General features: G+C 38.1%; 1 protein-coding gene across 1 annotated transcript; it reads left to right on the top strand.

Annotated features, from left to right (window-relative positions):
• The first annotated feature begins 10,808 nt into the window (after positions 1–10,808).
• LOC145015427 (trans-resveratrol di-O-methyltransferase-like) lies at positions 10,809–12,230 on the top strand. The gene is made up of 2 exons (XM_078973901.1): positions 10,809–11,614; positions 11,841–12,230. The coding sequence occupies exons 1-2, from the start codon at positions 10,841–10,843 to the stop codon at positions 12,141–12,143; spliced, it is 1,077 nt and encodes a 358-aa protein (XP_078830027.1). The 5' UTR covers positions 10,809–10,840; the 3' UTR covers positions 12,144–12,230.
• The last annotated feature ends 6,701 nt before the right edge of the window (positions 12,231–18,931 follow it).

Below are 18,931 nucleotides of genomic sequence, written 5' to 3'. Positions count from 1 at the left end.
TTAGGACTAATAGTTTAAGTTTTGTAATGGAGAATTAGTGAATTGTCATTCACTTACCTTCAATTTATTTGCATATTAGATTACGGCATCCCTTTCTAGTATGTAAATGTTATTGTTGGATCCTAGCCCTAATTTTTCTCATTGGGTGATAATTAGGGATTCTTGTTCTAATCTATCTTTGTCCTTTCTATAGATGTCAAACGCAAACAACGCTGTTGCTAGTTCTTTCACGTTGATGAGCCTTTGCCAAAAGGTCACCTTCGATGGAACGAACTTTAGTGAATGGATAAGATACATTCGCACCATTGCTCGCTATGAGGATAAAGAGTATGTCCTCGATGAGAAGCTCGAGAAAATCAACCCCGATGTTGCTACTCCCACCGAAATCACCGCCTTTGAAACTCATGAGCGAGATGCAACGAAAGTACATTGCATCATGATCGCCACCATGAACTCCGAATTCCAAAAGTCCTACGAGGACATGTATCCATACGAGATGCATCAAGACTTGTTGGAGAGATATCACCAAAACGCGAGACAAGAGCGTTACGAGATTTTCACTAACATGATCTCCGCTAAGATGGGTCATGGAGAATCTCTTACCGTGCACCTACAAAAGATGCAAAGGTATGTCGACCGCCTTCGCAAGTTAAATGTTGACTTCAGCGAAGACATGGCGATCGACATGGTGCTTCACTCTTTGCCTCCGATGTACAACCAATTTAGGATGACCTACCACATGAACAAAGAGGAGGTCACCCTAAGCAAACTCCAAGGTCTCTTGAGGGTTGCTGAGAGCAATTTCAAGGACAAGTCTGTTGCACCAACTCCCAATCTATCCGCTGCTCCTGTCTTGGCTATTGGTCAAGGGAAGGGAAAGAAGAGGAAAGCTTCATCGAATAACTATCGAAAGGTGAAAGCCCGAGATGGTTCCTCTTCTAGTGGGACCAAAGTTGGTCCTTCTAAGCCCTATTCCAACCCAAGGGAGGCAGAGTTCCACCACTGCCACAAGATAGGACATTGGAAGAGAAGCTGCCCGGATTACCTGCAAGCCATCAAGGAAGGAAAGATCAAGCCATCTTTCGCATGTATATATACACAATCAAATCTAACGATTCTAATCATGCTATTTCTTGGGTTCTTGATACCGGTTGCGGTTATCACATTTGTTCTAATGTGCAGGGACTAAAAAGAAGTAGGGATGTGGAGCAAGGAAGGATCAATCTAATCATGGGGAACAGAAGATCGTCGCCTGTGACCAAGATTGAAGTGTATTCTTTAGTGCTTAGGAATAGTTTAGTTTTAGATTTGAACAATTGTTGCTATTCGCCAGAAATGGCTAGAAACATCATTTCATTTCATGGTTTATATAGACAAGGATTTAGATTTTCTTTTAATAATGAGAATGGTTCTATTTTGGCTTATCTAAATGGTGTCTTTTACTTTGAAGCTATACCATGTAATGGAATATATGAAACTGTTATGATTGTTGATAACTTAGGAAATGATGTTTTGAATATTGATTCTTCCACTAGTATGGATAAAGCATCCTTGTGGCATTGTCGTCTTGGACATGTCAACAAGAAACGCATAGCCCAACTCAAAAAGGATGGAGTGTTGGAGTCATTCGACCTTAGGGAAGATGACACATGCGAGTCTTGTTTACTTGGAAAGATGACTAAGTCACCCTTCACGAGTACTTGTGAAAGGGGTGAGGGGCTATTGGACCTAATACATACCGATGTATGTGGACCCTTTAGATCAACCACGAAGGATGGGAACCGCTTCTATGTGACTTTTACCGATGACTATAGTAGATATGGGTATATCTACTTAATCAAGCAAAAGTCAGAAACTTTTGAAAAGTTCAAAGAGTTCAAGAATGAAGTGGAGAATCAATTGGGCAGGAAAATCAAGATGCTTCGATCCGATCGAGGAGGAGAGTACCTAAGTCTTGAATTCCACGATTATCTCAAGGAGTGTGGAATAGTTTTGCAATTGACGCCTCCTAGGACACCGCAGTTGAATGGTGTGGCAGAAAGGCGTAATCGAACCTTATTGGATATGGTTCGCTCTATGATGAGTCGTGCTTCACTACCTATCTTCTTTTGGGGGTATGCCTTAGAGACTGCCGCCCATATCCTTAACCGAGTCCCAACTAAGAAGGTTTCCAAAACACCTCACGAGATGTGGACAGGGAAAGCTCCCTCGTTGGCACATATCAAGGTTTGGGGTTGCGAGGCTTTCGTAAGACGAGATACTCACGACAAGCTTGAACCTCGAAGTGAGCGATGTATTTTCATCGGCTACCCGCAAACTTCCTTTGGATATCTCTTCTATAGACCGAAAGACAATGTTGTTTTTGTTGCGAGGAGAGGAGTTTTCCGAGAGCGACAACTCATAAGCCAAGGAGACAGTGGGAGGCAAATCGAACTTGAAGAGATTCAAGAGTCGATAGATGAAGGAACCTCTACCGCTGGCATTCAACCCGAGGAGGAAACTCCGGTTGAACCGATTGACGAATCCTTACCTCTTAGACGTTCCGATAGAGTTAGAGTTCATCCCCAGTTTTATGGTTTTCATATTACTACCGAAGGGGACACGTATATTAGTGATGGTACACTAGTAAATCTTGATGAACCTAATAGCTATAAGGAAGCCATGGCAGGCCCAGAGTCTGCGAAATGGAAAGAGGCGATGGATAGCGAGATCCAATCCATGTACGATAACCAAGTTTGGAATTTGGTTGATTATGTGCCCGAACGTAAGACCGTAGGGTGCAAATGGATCTTCAAGAAGAAGACCGACGTGGATGGGAACGTACACACATATAAGGCGCGATTGGTCGCGAAGGGCTTTACTCAAACTCCCGGAGTTGACTATGATGAGACCTTCTCACCAGTTGCGAAGATTAAATCTATTAGAGTGATGCTAGCAATTGCCGCATTTCATGATTATGAGATTTGGCAAATGGATGTCAATACCGCTTTCCTTAATGGAAAGTTGGCTGAGGATGTTTACATGGCTCAGCCAGAGGGGTTTGTGGATCCGAAGCATCCGAATAGAGTGTGTAAGCTTGAGAAGTCCATTTATGGACTTAAGCAAGCATCTTGCAGATGGAATCTTTGCTTCGATGAGAAAGTCAAAGAGTTTGGATTTGTACGAAGCGAAGACAAATCTTGTGTATATGTCAAAGCAAGTGGGAGTATAGTAAGCTTTCTCGTTCTATATGTCGATGACATATTACTCATAGGAAACGACATCCCGACTCTGCAGGAGGTTAAGTCCTGGCTCGGGAAGTGCTTCGCTATGAAGGACCTCGGAGAGGCTTCTTACATTTTGGGAATAAGGATAGTAAGAGAAAGAAGTAAGAGACTAATTGGACTTAGTTAGAATACTTACTTAGAGAAGGTACTAAAACGTTTTAGTATGGAAAACTCAAAGAAGGGAGAACTACCGATACAAGGAAATGCCAAGTTGAGTAAGACTCAAAGTCCGAGTACCGAAGCTGAGATAGCAGAAATGAGCCGAGTACCATACGCTTCCGCAGTTGGCTCAATCATGTACGCTATGACTTGTACTCGCCCTGATGTAGCCTTCGCTTTGAGCATGGTTAGCAGATATCAAGGGAACCCTGGCAAAGCACATTGGATTGTGGTGAAGAACATCCTTAAGTACCTTCAGAGGACGAAAGAATGGTTCTTAGTCCTTGGAGGGAGTGATGACTTGAAGGTGCGAGGGTATAGTGATGCCAGCTTTCAGACCGACAGGGACAACTACCATTCGCAGTCGGGCTGGGTCTTTACCCTAAATGGAGGAGCAGTGGCTTGGAAAAGTTCCAAGCAAGAAACCGTAGCTGATTCAATGTGCGAATTAGAGTACATCGCAGCGAGCGAAGCGTCGAAGGAGGCAATATGGCTAAAGAACTTCATTGGTGATCTTGGAGTTGTACCGGCCATAAAGGATCCCATAGAGATTTTCTGTGATAACGAAGGTGCGGTTGCCTTGACCAAGGAACCGAGGGATCATGGTAGATCTCGACATATCGACAGAAAATATCACTTCATTAGACATCGTGTAGAAGAAGGACAACTCGTAGTGAAGAGGATATCATCAGAAGATAACCCAGCAGATCCGCTTACGAAGGGACTGAGTAGGGTTAAGCACTTGCAGCATGCTAGGAGTATTGGGCTGAAGGATGATATTAGTATAGATTAGATAGTATTAGAAGCGTATAATAGATAAATGTAATTAACATTTGATGATTAAATAAAGGAGCTTTATTTATGAGTAAAGTTACTGTCACATGTTAGTTGTTTAACTATTGTTTCACTTTGCATGTTTTGACTTCCAGAATAATTGAGTTTATTAGGAATAATCGAATTATTCAAATGGTCCACAATCGTTCATATGTTGGGAGTAGATATGAATGAAGATTGTCATGAATTGGTGTGTAGAATGTCTAAATGGTGTTAGACATAGCAAGGGTTGTTGCAACGTTCATGAGTGCTTATGAACTGGTTTTGAGCATTGGAATAAACCCGCGCTTGCTGGAATCACCTTATGGAATACGATATAAAAGGTGATCGCAAGACGATAATATCATATAGTCTTAAAACCTAGATATATGGTTTATTATTTGTTAATTAATTGTGCATTGATAATGCGAAAACGCATCAGTAACTTGATGTTATAAAACGCATTATTGTGTATTGTTGGTTAATGAATAAGTAAATGCATATAAGTCGAAGTTTATCTGTAAATTTTATCCTAAGAGGGTAGAAGAGATATCTTGGCCACTCGATGATTTGATTTGACTTATGTGCCGGGCCCGGTCAGAACTAAATTGATGTGTTTGATTAAGTTCTATGTCGAATGAATCGGAGATCGAGAAATTTAAATGCATGACTAACCATTCCATAGGATTGTCAGCATGATATCTAACAGAGGACTGTACGATCCCTGATCTAAAGGACAAGATTGATTAGATCAGAGTTGACAGCGTCTTTGAGAGCTACGATTGCAAACCGAATTGTACTTGTATAGTTACTAGACTTATCCAAGTGGGAGACTGTTGGAATAGTGTCTAAGGCTATAACTATATCTAGTTGTGCATGGTCCTTTTGGGTTGCCTTCACCATAGAAACTTGAAGGATGATTTGTTAAGAGAGAGTAAATATTATAAGGAATAATATATGGCTATTTGATTAATATAAGTCATAAATTAATTGGTATTAATTTGGTGACTTAAAGAGATTAATTAAATAAGAGGGTATAAACTGTCAATTGTTTGATAGTTACACTTTAGACTGTAAATCCTTATCCTAGATAGGATGGGCGATTTCTAGGGCTTGGATAAGCCAAAGTCGTCCATAGGGTTATCTATGGAATGGATTTGGATAGCCTTAAGAGAAGATTATCCAATTAGGGTTTAGGTTGTAACCCTTAAGGAGTCTACAAGTATAAATAGACCCTAGGGGTGAGGGAATTCGACACACAACCAAAAGCAAGGAACCTCTGGCCGAATTCCCCCCCTATCCTCTCTCCTAAATCATCTTGCTTGCTATTGGTGTTTGTAAGCCATTAGAAGAGTGACATTTGTGACTCTAGAAGCTCCAAGACAAACAAGATCAACAAGGAACTCAAAGGTATGATTCTAGATCTGTTTCAGCATTATTATTTAACCTAATTAGCTATTAGAAGTCTTGGATTCAAAGCATGTTTAATTAGAAAGCCTAGATCCGAGCAATAGGGTTTTGCATGCGCACATAGGAAAGTTCTTATGGCTAAAACCCATCATAAATATCCATCCATGAGGGTTTTAGTGTTCAAATTGCACCAAAAGAGTAGATCTAAGGTCTTCATGCAACATGGGTCCATAAAGGCAGTAGATCTGAGCTCATGGAGCTCAACCATACCTAGATCTAGAGGTTACTCAGCTTATTACGAACCCCCAAACATACACAAGCATGGAAATGGTTCAAGAAGACTTTAATGGAGCTATAAGGGACTATAAGCATGAAAATAAGGGGAAAATCGAGTCATACCTTAGGGAACACACTGAGATAGCTCAAAGATGCTTGACCTCCTCTTCTTCTTCTTGATCTACTCTTTTTCCCACTCCAAGACTTCAAGAAAGCACACCAAATGCTTCAAACTCACAAAGAAACAACTCTTGAACAAGGTATAGAGCTCTGAGGGTGAATGGGGGCGAGATTGGGGCGGAATGAGAGTTTAAATAGGGTGAAAGCCCCTGAAGCATAGGGTTTCATCCAACAACGGTGACTCGCCGAGTCCAGGATACGGACTCACCAAGTCGCCAAATTAAAATGTGTCCCGGGTCCCGGCTCTACTCAGCGAGTCGGACCTATGACTCGTCGAGTCCAAGGCTAAAAATGGAAAATACTCAAATAAGATTTACATACCACGAACCAGGTGCTACATATACATACTTTCACATACATACATAATAGCATCTTAATGATACCAAATACACATACTTTCACATATTTATTATACACGTATGCATACACTAAATACACATACTACCATACTTAACTTGAATATAAACATTTTTCATTGTATAAACATACTTACACAATACTTTCATATGCCATATATCACATAATATATACAAATACACGTATTTTATAATTAATCTCCAAATTCATAGTAAATAGAACATATGGTGGCTAAAAATCAACAGATGGTACAGTGGTGGTGGTGGTCATCGCAGGCGACATTAACAGCCAGCTAGTGAACAACAACAATCGGGGAAAAACTGAAATCATAATTTTTCTACAATTTATCTCAAATATAAACTGGAAATAACAATTATAAGAGAAAAAGGAAGAGAAATGAGGAATGAGATGTTAATTGTCAACGGTGAAGCTCCAAATGTCGTTGGTGTTAAAAGAACCAAGTCATTGTTGGAATCTAGTGCTAAACGGTGTTTGAAGGCAGAGGAAGAAAGAAATGGGTGGTCATTCGTCGATCATTGGTGTCGTTGAGGAAAATAGATCGAAAACAAAAGCCAACAGGAAAAAAATTACAAACTAAAAGCAGTGTAAGTTTATCGATAATCAATAGCGGCAACACGCAACAAATATCGGTGAGAATAACCAATAGTGATGACACTTATGGAGAGAACTTATGTCACTTATTTTTTTCGACATTTAATAGAGACTAAAATAATTGAAATTGATTTCATCACTAGAGGTGCACAAATGCAGGATCCGATATGGTTTTGATTAAATCATGAAAAATCCGATCCAGATCCGATCAAAATCTAATCCGGTTCCGAACAAAATCTAAATCTGATTCTAATTTGTAACACTAATCTTCTAGATTGATTTAGATTTATGTTTATCAGGGACAAAGATGGAGTTTTGGGAAAGACTTTATGAGACGGTGTGGCACAAGGATGCCCATAACATGGCATCGAATAAAGGATCATGTAGTTATTAAACCCCCACATTGTAGCATTAGGTCGCCACGGCGTGATAGTTATTCTGGCCCAAGCTCATGATTCGTTTAGGGTTTAATTTGTATTAAACCCCCCTCTAATTCATTTTTAGGGTTCCTCATTAGCGTCCATCACCCTCAAGTTTCAAAAACTCTAACCCTAATAACTTCTTGTAAGTTGTGAGTCCATTTTGGTGACTTTGGTTGCTTTTAAAGAAAGAACAGACATTGGAAAGGTTTGAGGTGCTTCTTGTCTTAAGGGAAGATGTTTTTTAGGCATCTCTAGACCTTTGTATGTGTTCAAGCTCCTTGCTTTATGCTTCTATAATGATATATTTAAGGTTTTGTTCCATTTTTTTCTTGTCTGACCTAGTTGTAATGGAAGGATTCCATAAAGTTGGCAACTTCATGGATTATAGAGGTTTGTTTGAGATCATCTGTTTTAGATCTGATGTTTCATGTTATATGGTATCCTATACATGAGTTTAAAGCCTGTTGATCATTCCTGTTGACCTAAAATGGAGGAGACATGTGTTGGACATGTATGTCCATAAAGCAACCAACTTTATGGTTCTTAGGGTAAAGAAAACCCTTTTGGAAGGTTTGGGATTGTCTCTTTTGAGATTATGGGATTAGTGGTTAAGGTATTGTTGTATCTTGTCTTGTTTGGACCCAGGGTTTAAGATGTTAATCTCTTTGGGTGTGTTAATTGATAAATTTGGAAACTTTACCCATTTAAACTATAGAATGGACCAGATCTGAGCTTTGGAGATCTTGGAATCGAAGAAAAAGGCTTAATCCATTAAGTTGTTGGAAACCCAACACCCACAATGTGTACTTAGGTCTCGGAAATACATGATCGTCATGATATACGAGGGCCAAGGCGTTGCCATGATTGGCCACATCGTGGCGATTGACAAAAGTTAATGTTGACCGTTAACTTTTGACATGGGTTGACTTTTGTTCAAATTTTTATTTTAGAAGGCATGCTTAAGGTTTGCCTTGCTTCTATTTTTAGGAGTTGTTTAACACCCATCTTTTAGCGTTGAGAGTTGTTGGTTACGGTCGGTGCTGCTTTGAGCGGGGTTTTAGCCGGTGCTATGATTCAGGTGAGCCTTTTCACTGTACTTGTGTGTCGAAGGCACCAATACCGGCGTACTGGATTGTGTTACATAGGATGCTAGCGGTTTTTGTGACTCTTGCATGTATAATTAGGTTGAAATAAACCTAGGGATGGGCCACAAGGATAGGCCCATAGTTGTATATTGGGGTTTAAATAAACCCTAGGGTTGGGACCATGATTGTATGTTGGGTGGTTGAAACATACCCCCAAGGTCAGGCTCATGACTGTATGTTGGGTTTGAATATACCCCAAGGTTGGGCCCACCAATTTCTATGGTATTTGGTATTTGGGGAACTCAATAATCTTTGTGTTTACGGTTTATTTTAAAATGTTTTAAGGTACTTATGGTTTCAAAAGGAAGAGCCCGGTTTGATCCTACTACATCCCCTGAAGATTTATTCTGCACTGAATGTTTACAAATTACTCTAGTGTTTTGAGAATATTTTTATTCTGATTGTCCTTGATTTAATGAATGAATTGTTTGACCTATTTAAAAATGAAAATTTTTACTTGGAATTTTTGCAACGTTACATAAATCGATTTCAAACCAGTTTAAACCAGTTTTTAGTGCGTTTTAAGGGATTTTGGGAGGATTTGGATCTGTTTTTTACCAAATCCGGTTTATGATCCAGTATTAAATCCGATTTTTTCCATAAGATCAGGATCTGTTTGAATCTGGTGGATCGGATCTGATCTGATCCGATCCGGTTTGGTCAAATCTGGTTTTGACCAAAACCGATTTTCGGATTGGATCGGTTTCAAATCGAGGTTCCGGTTTTGGTCTGCATCTCTAGTCGTCGCTATTGGGTTTGTACAAAACGGAGCCTTGGTCGTTGGATTAGATACTCGATCAAACGTATATTTAAAATGTTTTTAGGTACTTCTAGTTTCAAAGGGAAGGATCTAGTTTGATCGCACTGCATCCCCTGAAAATTTATTCTGCACTAAATGTTTATGAATTACTCTGGTGGTTTCAGAATACTTTTTATTCTGGTTGTCTTAGGTAAAAATGAAATTTTTACTTGGTATTTGTTAGGACGGTACATAATCCAATTTCAAACGGGTTTAAATCGATTTTTAGTGGGTTTTAATGGATTTTGGGGAAGATTTAGATCTAGTTTTTAGCAAATCTGGTTTACGATCCAACATGAAATCCGATATTTTCATAGGATCAGGATCTTGTTTGAATATGGTGGATTGGATCCAATTCGATCCGTTTTGGTCAACTGCGGTTTTACAAAAACCAGTTTTCAGAACGTATCAGTTTCAAATCAAGGATCTTGTTTTGGTGTGCATTTCTAGTCACCGCTATTAGGTTTGTGCGAAATGGAGCCCCAACCATTGGATTAGATACTCGATTGAACGGATATGATTCACCAAAAACATCTGATGCAGATCAATTTTTTAGGCATGAAGGGTCACACCTTTAGTGGTGACAATTGCTTGTGTCGGTAAATGGTTGTTTTCTTTTAGTATGAGTAGAACGATTAATAAGAACAAAAGGCAAGAAGATATTTGATTTTTCCTTTTGTTTGTTGTCTTTTAATAAATAGTCCTATCTTTAAGTCTTCACCATTCCTTTCTTAAAATAATAAACTCAATTAAATTATTTCTTTTAATCTCACTCAAAATCCACATGTCTAATGTTTTTATATGCATAGAGACTACAAATGTATATGGCCTAGCTGTGGATGCTTCTTCCCTAACAAACAATATCTAAAGTTTCTATGTATAGTTTATTCGTGTAGTTATATTGATTTGCATATTCACTCACACCAGGACAAATCCTGTCCAATTTTGACAAGAGACTTTTTAAAATATATACATATATTAAGGGTTTTTTTTGCATGGATCCTAAATATGTTTGAACCGGTCCTTTCTATTGGATATTGTGCTTACCAGTCCTTTCTATTGGATATTGTGCTTACCATTAATTGTCTCATGTGGTTGTTGCTATTCTCTACTCGGTTTATTCCTAGAGTCATTGTCTATACTCTTATTTTTCTTGTTTTTTGAATTCGTTGTCTACTTCATTGTAATCTTAATTTATTTCATCACGTTGTACCCCATGCTTATTAGCAAGAATAGTCTATAATAAAATTAGCCATTAAAAAAATAAGGTGAACTTTTAGTAAGAATTTGGAACGTAAAAAACACTTTTTCCATATCTTACTTTCCTATATATGTAGCTAATGTGTAGAAGACTAAACCATATGAAATTGTCCATCACTTGTCCATTATAACGGAAAAAATATGGCTTTGCAAAATGAAGAACAATCTACAAACTTGCTTCATGCTCAAGGTCACATATGGAACCACATTTTCAGCTATATAAGCTCCATGTCACTCAAATGTGCTATTGAGCTACAGATACCTGATATCATTAATCGCCATGGTGCACCAATGTTGCTCTCTGAGTTAGTGGAAGCACTCCCCATCAACAAGGAGAGAACCAATTATGTCTACCGACTTATGCGCATCCTTGTTCACTCTGGTTTCTTTGTGAAACAAAGTATATCTAATGGCGAGGAGGAAAGAGAAGGCTATTTGCTAGCTCCTGTTTCTCGCTTCCTTCTAAAGCGAGAACCATTAAGCCTTAGGCCCTTTATACTAAGCATGTTGGATCCCGTACTGATGGAATCATGTCAACCCATGAGCAAATGGTTCCAAAATGATGACGTCACATCTTTTTACACAGCCCATGGAAGGACGTTTTGGGATTTTGCAGGCCAAGATTCCAGGCATAACCAGTTGTTTAACGAAGCAATGGCCAGTGATGCAAGGCTTGTTACAAATATCATGTTAAGAGACTACGGAGATGTTTTTAAGAACTTAAACTCGATTGTTGATGTTGGAGGTGGTACTGGCACCGTTGCCAAACTCATAGCTGAAGCTTTTCCGAATATTAGTTGCATCTGCTTTGATCTTCATCACGTTGTCAATGGTTTAGAGGGAAGTAACAATTTGAGTTACGTTTGTGGCGACATGTTTGAAGCCATTCCTAAAGCTGATGCAGTTTTGTTGAAGGTATTCTTTCTATTCCTTAATAAATTTAAAAAGTACTGATTTCTTTTGGACATTGATCATCGTCGATCATCTTTTTCTATCGGCAAAAGAGAGAAATATTAAAAGAAAATGAAATTTATCAATACATTTATGTCAAAAGTCGTACTAAAGTGTTATCGATCTTGAAGCGTCTTGATGTTATTATGTCAGAAGTTGTACTAAAGTGTTATCATATGATGAAAAATAGTGGATATTACATGATTGGAATGATGAAGATTGCATAAAGATATTGAAGCGATGCAAAGAGGCAATTCCGAGCAACGAATACGGAGGGAAACTAATCATTATAGACATGGTGTTGAAGAACGATGAAGTGGGTGAGAAATCTCTCGAGACTCAGCTTTTCTTCGATGTGCTTATGATGGTCGACCAGACTGGAAGGGAGAGGACCGAAAAAGAATGGGCAAAGCTCTTCCTCGATGCCAGCTTTAGCGATTACAAAATAATTCCGTGTTTAGGGTTAAGGTCTATCATAGAAGTGTATCCTTAGTTAAGTTAAGAATACTTTCTATGCACAACATAATTGCTGGCGCAATTAATTATTGAATAAGGAACTTGCTTGATTGTTTTCTTGGTTGATCTATCCATTAATCGTGCTGTTCTTAGTCCTATTATTCAACATGTATTGTAATAACATTCACTTAATTAATCTTCTCCATTACATTTTCACTACAAGAAAAAATGGTATTACCGGCGACAAAAATCGCCGCTATTGCTCACAAAAGTCACCGCTAATACATTTACCGGCGACACGTCGCCGCTATTGAGTCGCCGCTACTGCTTTGTCGATATTGCTAAAAAAGTCGCCGCTAATGGTCACTGTCGCCGCTAATGATTTATGTCGCCGCTAAATGTAGTCTCTAATAAAAGCAATCATTTCCAGTTGTCAAAAAACCGATACATAATAACGTTAAATGTAGAAAAACCGATACGTTAAATGCAGAAAAACGATTACATAACATCCAAGTTTTATAATACCACACATACACCAAAATAAATAACAAAATTCTTATAAATTTTTATCGTACTGCAATCTCTAATAAAAGATAAAACTAAGCTCGTTCCCTCCTATAAATTTTTGTCGTCATCACCGTTATCCTCGTTCCCTCCTATAAGCTCCATAGTATTCTCCGAATTGTTGGACATTGGTAAAAGATTCTCCAACTACAAAGTAAATAACAACATATAAACTTGTAATTTAACCTATTATCTTAAACCAAACTAAAAACTACCAAATGATAAGAAAACTACCGATTACCAATTTATCTATATATCAACAAAGTATCAAATTAACAAAGCAACTAACTACATTAACCTTCTAAATTAAACCAACAATCAAACTAACAGACCAACAAACTAATAATTACCAATTTATCGACAAATACACATTACATAAGAACTATCATAGTAATTTACTTTAAATAACATTTTCAATAATAACATCCTACTTGTTTTTTGTTACTTTTTTCCATTATGACATTGTAGTTTACAAATTGCATACAAATACACTCCAAATTGCATACAAATACACACATATATACATACATTATACACATATATGCATACTTTTTATACATATAAAACAACCATTAACACACTCCAAATTGCATACAAATACACACATACATACATTATACACATATATGCATACTTTTTATAAACATAAAACAACCATCAACACACTCCAAATTGTTTATAAATACATACATACATACACTATACACATATATCCATACTTTTTATACACATAAAACAACATCAACACAATCCAAATTACATACAAATACATACATACATACATTATACACATATATACGTACATTTTATACATGCACATATATGAAATACACACAATTTTCACACACATATATGAAATACAGATAACATATTTCACACACAGATATGAAATACACACATATATACACACAAAACACACACAAAAATGCACACATATATAACGAATTACAAAAAATGCACTTGTGGTTCCCAAAATTTTGCTCTCTTTCAATTGGTGGTGGTAGTCTTCGATGTTGCAACAGTGGAGAAGAATCTATGATGAAACAATTTTGTGCAACTAATCACAAATACAAGTAGAAATCAACATTAAAAGAGAAGGAAAAGAAGAAATGAGGGACGAAAACACAAACCACAGAGGAAATTGACAGCAACAGTGCCTGAATTAATTTCACAGTTAAATCATTGGAGATGTGGAAGTGGGGAGTTTCCAGTGGTCTATAGGCATCATTGGTATGTCTTCTAGCCTCTAGGAAACTCGATTGAGCAAAAATCTTCGAAGACAATGGATAAAAACACAGACAAATGAAAGCTGTGAAAGCAGAAAGGGGTTGTTATTTGCGTCAACATTTAGCGGCGACAACTAACGAGGGAACTTATGCCGCATCTTTTTTTCGAGCTTTAGCGGCGACTATTTTCGACCTTTAGCGGCGACAAATTGTCGCCGGTATTGCTTTTGTGCGAAAATGAGGCCCCAACCATTGGATTATATACTCGATCGGAGGGCTAAGGTTTACCAGAAGGGGATAACGCGGATTCGGGCAACAAGGCATTAGCTGTGACACAATTAGCGGCGACAAAGGCTTTTAGCGGCGACATAATATTATGTCGCCGCTAAAAGCCTTTGTCGCTGCTAATTGTGTCGTTGCTAATGCCTTGAATTCTTGTAGTGTTTCTTCTTTATTTTTTTTTTTTTAAAACGACTGGCAATAACATTGATAATGGAGGTTAACAATAAGCCAGAATATATAAAAATAATAGTACAAAAAAAGACGGAAAAAAGTAAAATATTACGTCGCTTGCCAAAGCCAAAGGAACACAACTAACATCGCCTCCTGATGTAGACAATTTTTTTTGTGGCTAATTGTGGAAGCTAAGATATTAAGTTTGTTAGGGCCTAGATTATTCCATTTTCATGAGTAATTAGAACGAGAAGGGAACTTTCGTTAGTGTACTGTACAAAAGAAGACATCATATACAACCATGTATAATCCAAATTCCAGTGCTAGACTAGCGGGGTTACTGTTAACCTAACTGATTAATTATCCACAAGCACATGCTTTATTCAGTTACAGAAGTTGTTAGAAGTCTATTAGCTTAATCTGTTGCTTAGTCCTTATACATATATAGTTTTACATGTTGGCTTTTGCACAGTGGGTATAAGTTGTACTCAGAGGTTTATGACAAGAAAAATGAGAAGAGCAAAACATAGTGGGGCAGTACTTCTAATTTGGAAAGAAAAAAATACTTTGGCTTTTTAAACTAAAGAAAAAAAAAACACTCACAAAACTACTAATAGAATACCCATAAAACTAGAGTGCCCCTAAAATGAAAGGGACAATATTCAAAATTTCTAGATTATGTAAAACATACAAAAAGCATCAATTAAATAAAAAAAACATACTCTAATATCTAGATTAACTCCAATCAGCTTCCATATTTCTTTATGCTTGACTTTTATCATGACTTTTGTGAGTATGTTTGTCTTTTGTTCGTTGCTGCATACGTGGCTCACACATTAATGGAATCTTCTGTCAATATGCTTACTCCTTCCGTGAAATACCGGATTTTTCATGAGGTCGAAGGTAGACTTGTTATCAATATGTAGAATTACGGGTGCTATAAGGTATCGTATCCATGTCGCTTGGCATGTTTTCATGGTGGCTTCCATAAACACCCTTTCACACGATTATAAAGCTACACTTCATTGTTTCTAAGATGCCCATGTAATTAAGTTTTTGACTTTTATCATGACTTTTGTGAGTATGTTTGCCTTTTGTTCCTTGTTGCACACGTTATAACATCCCGTTTATTAAATCAATAAATAAGCAAATTACTGAACGAATAGTAGCCCTAAAATCAATAATTATATAACAAGGGTTGGTCTCGAGAAGTTAATTGTCACAGTTTTAGAAGTTGATGGTTAAAAGTGTAAGTTGCGGGATTTATTTTGTAAAGATTTTTAGAAGACAATGGTTGTTTGGTATCATTTGGAACTAATATGAAAGGATTTATAGAAGCAGGGGCTAAAGAGCAAATTATGGACCTAAATTGCAAAGGATCTGTAGAGGGAGGGGATGCTTGGTAAAATTCCGATTTATATTGTAAATGATTTCAGGAGGCAGGGTTTAAATGCTAAGTTATGGACTTCTTTTGGAAAGATTGTATGGGGGAAGGACCATTACTGTTATTATGGGGGTAATGTTTCTTATGACCGGGTATATGAACTTATCACCTTCCAAAACCCTAACCCTATCCACTCTATACTCTAGCCGTCACTTTCACTATTCTCGTTCCAATCGCCACCGTTGGTCGCATCGCCACCATGGGACACCAGATGTCCGTCTTTCTTCTCCATCTACAACTTCCGACACAGCCTCCTCACCTATTGAATCGGGGCGTCCATCATCAACCACCGAGAAGCCTCCAACGTCGTAGTAGTGTTGTCGTTCCGCTGCTGCCGTCCTCCGAGTTGTTGCGTCACCACTATTTCCTCAGCGGCTGACCCTTTCCGATGATGCCACCACTACCACTGTGAGGTGGCAGCTGCCACCATGTAGCACTACCGGCCACCACAAGGGTAGTTGTGTGTGTGTGTGTTTACATTGTTGTGTGTATGTTATTTTAGATTAAAGCTTTGTAAAATTGTAATCGGTGTTGGACTAATAATAAGAAAACTCAAAACCACCACCGTGCGGTGGTGGCTTCCGCACCAGTCATTGTGTTTGGTGGCGGTGGGCTTTGGTTGTGTTTATATTTCGTTTGTAATGCTTGGACAAAATGGACTAGAACCATAACCACGACTGTGAGGTAGTGGCCGCCAATGTGAGCTTCCGTTGACTACCACTACCCGAGGTGGTAGTATGTAGTGTCCGATTTATGAAATCCTAGTTGGCCTAATGAAACCCTAATGGATCTAAGGACTTAGCTTTTGGGCCTATTGGGTTGTGATTGGGTTGGAAACCAAAATTAGGGTTAGAGAACCCTAATTTTGGATTATATGGGTTATGAGTTGTCGGGACCCGCATTTTGGATGACCAGATTGGGATTATATATTAAGCCCGGCCAAACTATATGATTGACCTAGTAGATTGATGGACTTAATCGATTACGTTATTAATGGGTTAAGTGAGAAACACTTAACCCTAGTTGTCATTATATATGAAACCATAATGTTACTTTTGTCTTAAGTTGGGCCTTTCTATTGGGCTATTGATAGGTCATTCAAGAATAATCAGACGGATTAAAAATATATGGATAGGCTTTAGGGTAAGGCCCATGTAGGGGTTTGGGCCCAATTTGGAAAATTAGGTCATAGATGGGCCATAATTGGGCCTTTATAATTATGAGATATTGGGCCATTAGAAATGTCAAATGTTTGGACTAGACTAAATGGTTGGGCCTTAGGGAAGACCATGTAGAGGTTTGGGCCCAATTTGGAAAATTAGGCCATATATTGGGCTTTGACTAATAGTTGACTTTTAGGCCTTTGGATTGGGCCTTGGACTTGAGTCAAGCTAAGTTGGGGGTCAAGTAGCCTTTTACCCCAAGCATTGATATATGGATATGTTGTGGAACCAAATTACTGATTGGGTGTTATTTTGATGATCGACAGTTCGGGAACCTGTCATCCAGTAGCTAGAGTTTTATCTACGGGGCTTCAGTAGTGTGAGGTGACTTACCTTCCGGTAAAGGTGGGTCTAAGGCACCAATGTCGGCCCACCAGTAGATGATTATGTATGAGATGAATGTATTTGTGATAACTGTGTGGTTTGTCACTATATGATATGCTTTATGTGTTAGGATCCTTTGTTATATATATATATATATATATATATATATATATATATATATATATATATATATATATATATATATATATATATATATATATATATATATATATATGTTAGTCCCCTGATACCGGTTAGAAGATACCGAAGGGGTAGTCAGTACCCATGTATGTCTAGCAGTATGTTTATGTTATATTATTATGTGGTAGTGGTAGGGGTGAAATAGTCTCCGTAGTCAGTTGAGATAAACCGGAGGGTAGATCGAGCAACCCAGGATTGCTTGACATGGGTAGGTCGGGCACTCCATAATTGCTTGGCATGGGTAGGTCAGGCACATTAGAGTTGTCTGGCAGTATGTTATGTGTATGGTATGTATGGTGGGGGAACTCACTAAGCTTCGTTCTTACGGTTTTCAGTTTTGGTTTCAGGTAATTCATTTTCGAAGGAAGGGAGCCGGCTCGATCGGAGCGCATCACACTATGTTTTCCGCATATGAGATCTTTGGGATTACACTGTGATATTGTTTTATGATAACTTGTTTTGATTATTGACACTTTGGTTTTGACTTGGGATTTTATTTTGGTTGTTTTATTACTGTTGGTTTTATGAATTTTTTAAACTAAAATTGAAATTTTTGGTCTCGCATTTTGGAATGTTACAACTTGCTATTAGAGCCTTAGTTTGAGGGGTTCGGGCACACTCTTGGGTGTATCTGGACTCAAACTGAGGACTTGGTATGAACATTTTCAAAAGAAAATCGTTTTTATAAAAGGATTTTGAAAAATAATTTGAAAACGGAAAAGAACTTTGAAAAGAGCAATGTGTGTGATGCATGCAATCAGCCGAGCTCAAGTATGTTTTCCCTAATATACCCATACATGTTGTGTTATCATATGGTATGCTTATTAGAAATGCATGCTAGATTTGGGATGCGGATCTAGGAAGATGCCTTATATGCCTGCTGTATGAGCTTGTAGATTTGCATGATAGTGTTGATCAGTCGGTGATAGGATCGCCTGTTTAGGTTATGCCTGATTCTATGAGACTTAGAGTCTCATGCCAATATAGATTCCTGATAAGAGGATAAAGTGATCTGATTGGAATATGTCGGTTAGATTTTTCATTGTCTGAATGAGGCTTGCTTTGTGCTTTGTGGGGCTCTTAGTGATCTGAGTTAGCTACTAAGTGAATATGCTAAGTCACATTGGACACAGGCCGGATAATCTCAGAGTGATAGACCTGACCTTATTGCGTAGCTCTTGTTTGAGTCTAACCGTCATATGGATGAGTCATTTACTTGGAGGATTATCTTATCTCTATTGTATGTAGCTATATTCATAAGGTAGCTAGTTAACATTAGTAGGAATCCTTCAGCAGTTAATGACTAGGTGGTTTCAGTAACCTAAGAAAGCCTTCAGGGTATCAATTTGAGAAGGTGACTTGGAGGATTCGAGATGACTCTTGAGGAAAG

Source organism: Lactuca saligna, chromosome 9 (assembly GCF_052625555.1).
Source record: "Lactuca saligna cultivar CGN05327 chromosome 9, ASM5262555v1, whole genome shotgun sequence".
NCBI lineage: Eukaryota > Viridiplantae > Streptophyta > Magnoliopsida > Asterales > Asteraceae > Lactuca > Lactuca saligna.
This window is presented reverse-complemented; position numbering and strand designations above follow the sequence as displayed.

Bases quoted from the DNA above. Each gene is read 5' to 3' on its own strand.
- LOC145015427 (XM_078973901.1), top strand. From the start codon at position 10,841: ATGGCTTTGCAAAATGAAGAACAATCTACAAACTTGCTTCATGCTCAA. The intron at 11,615-11,840 runs GTATTCTTTCTA...GATGAAAAATAG, and splicing joins CTGATGCAGTTTTGTTGAAG to TGGATATTACATGATTGGAA.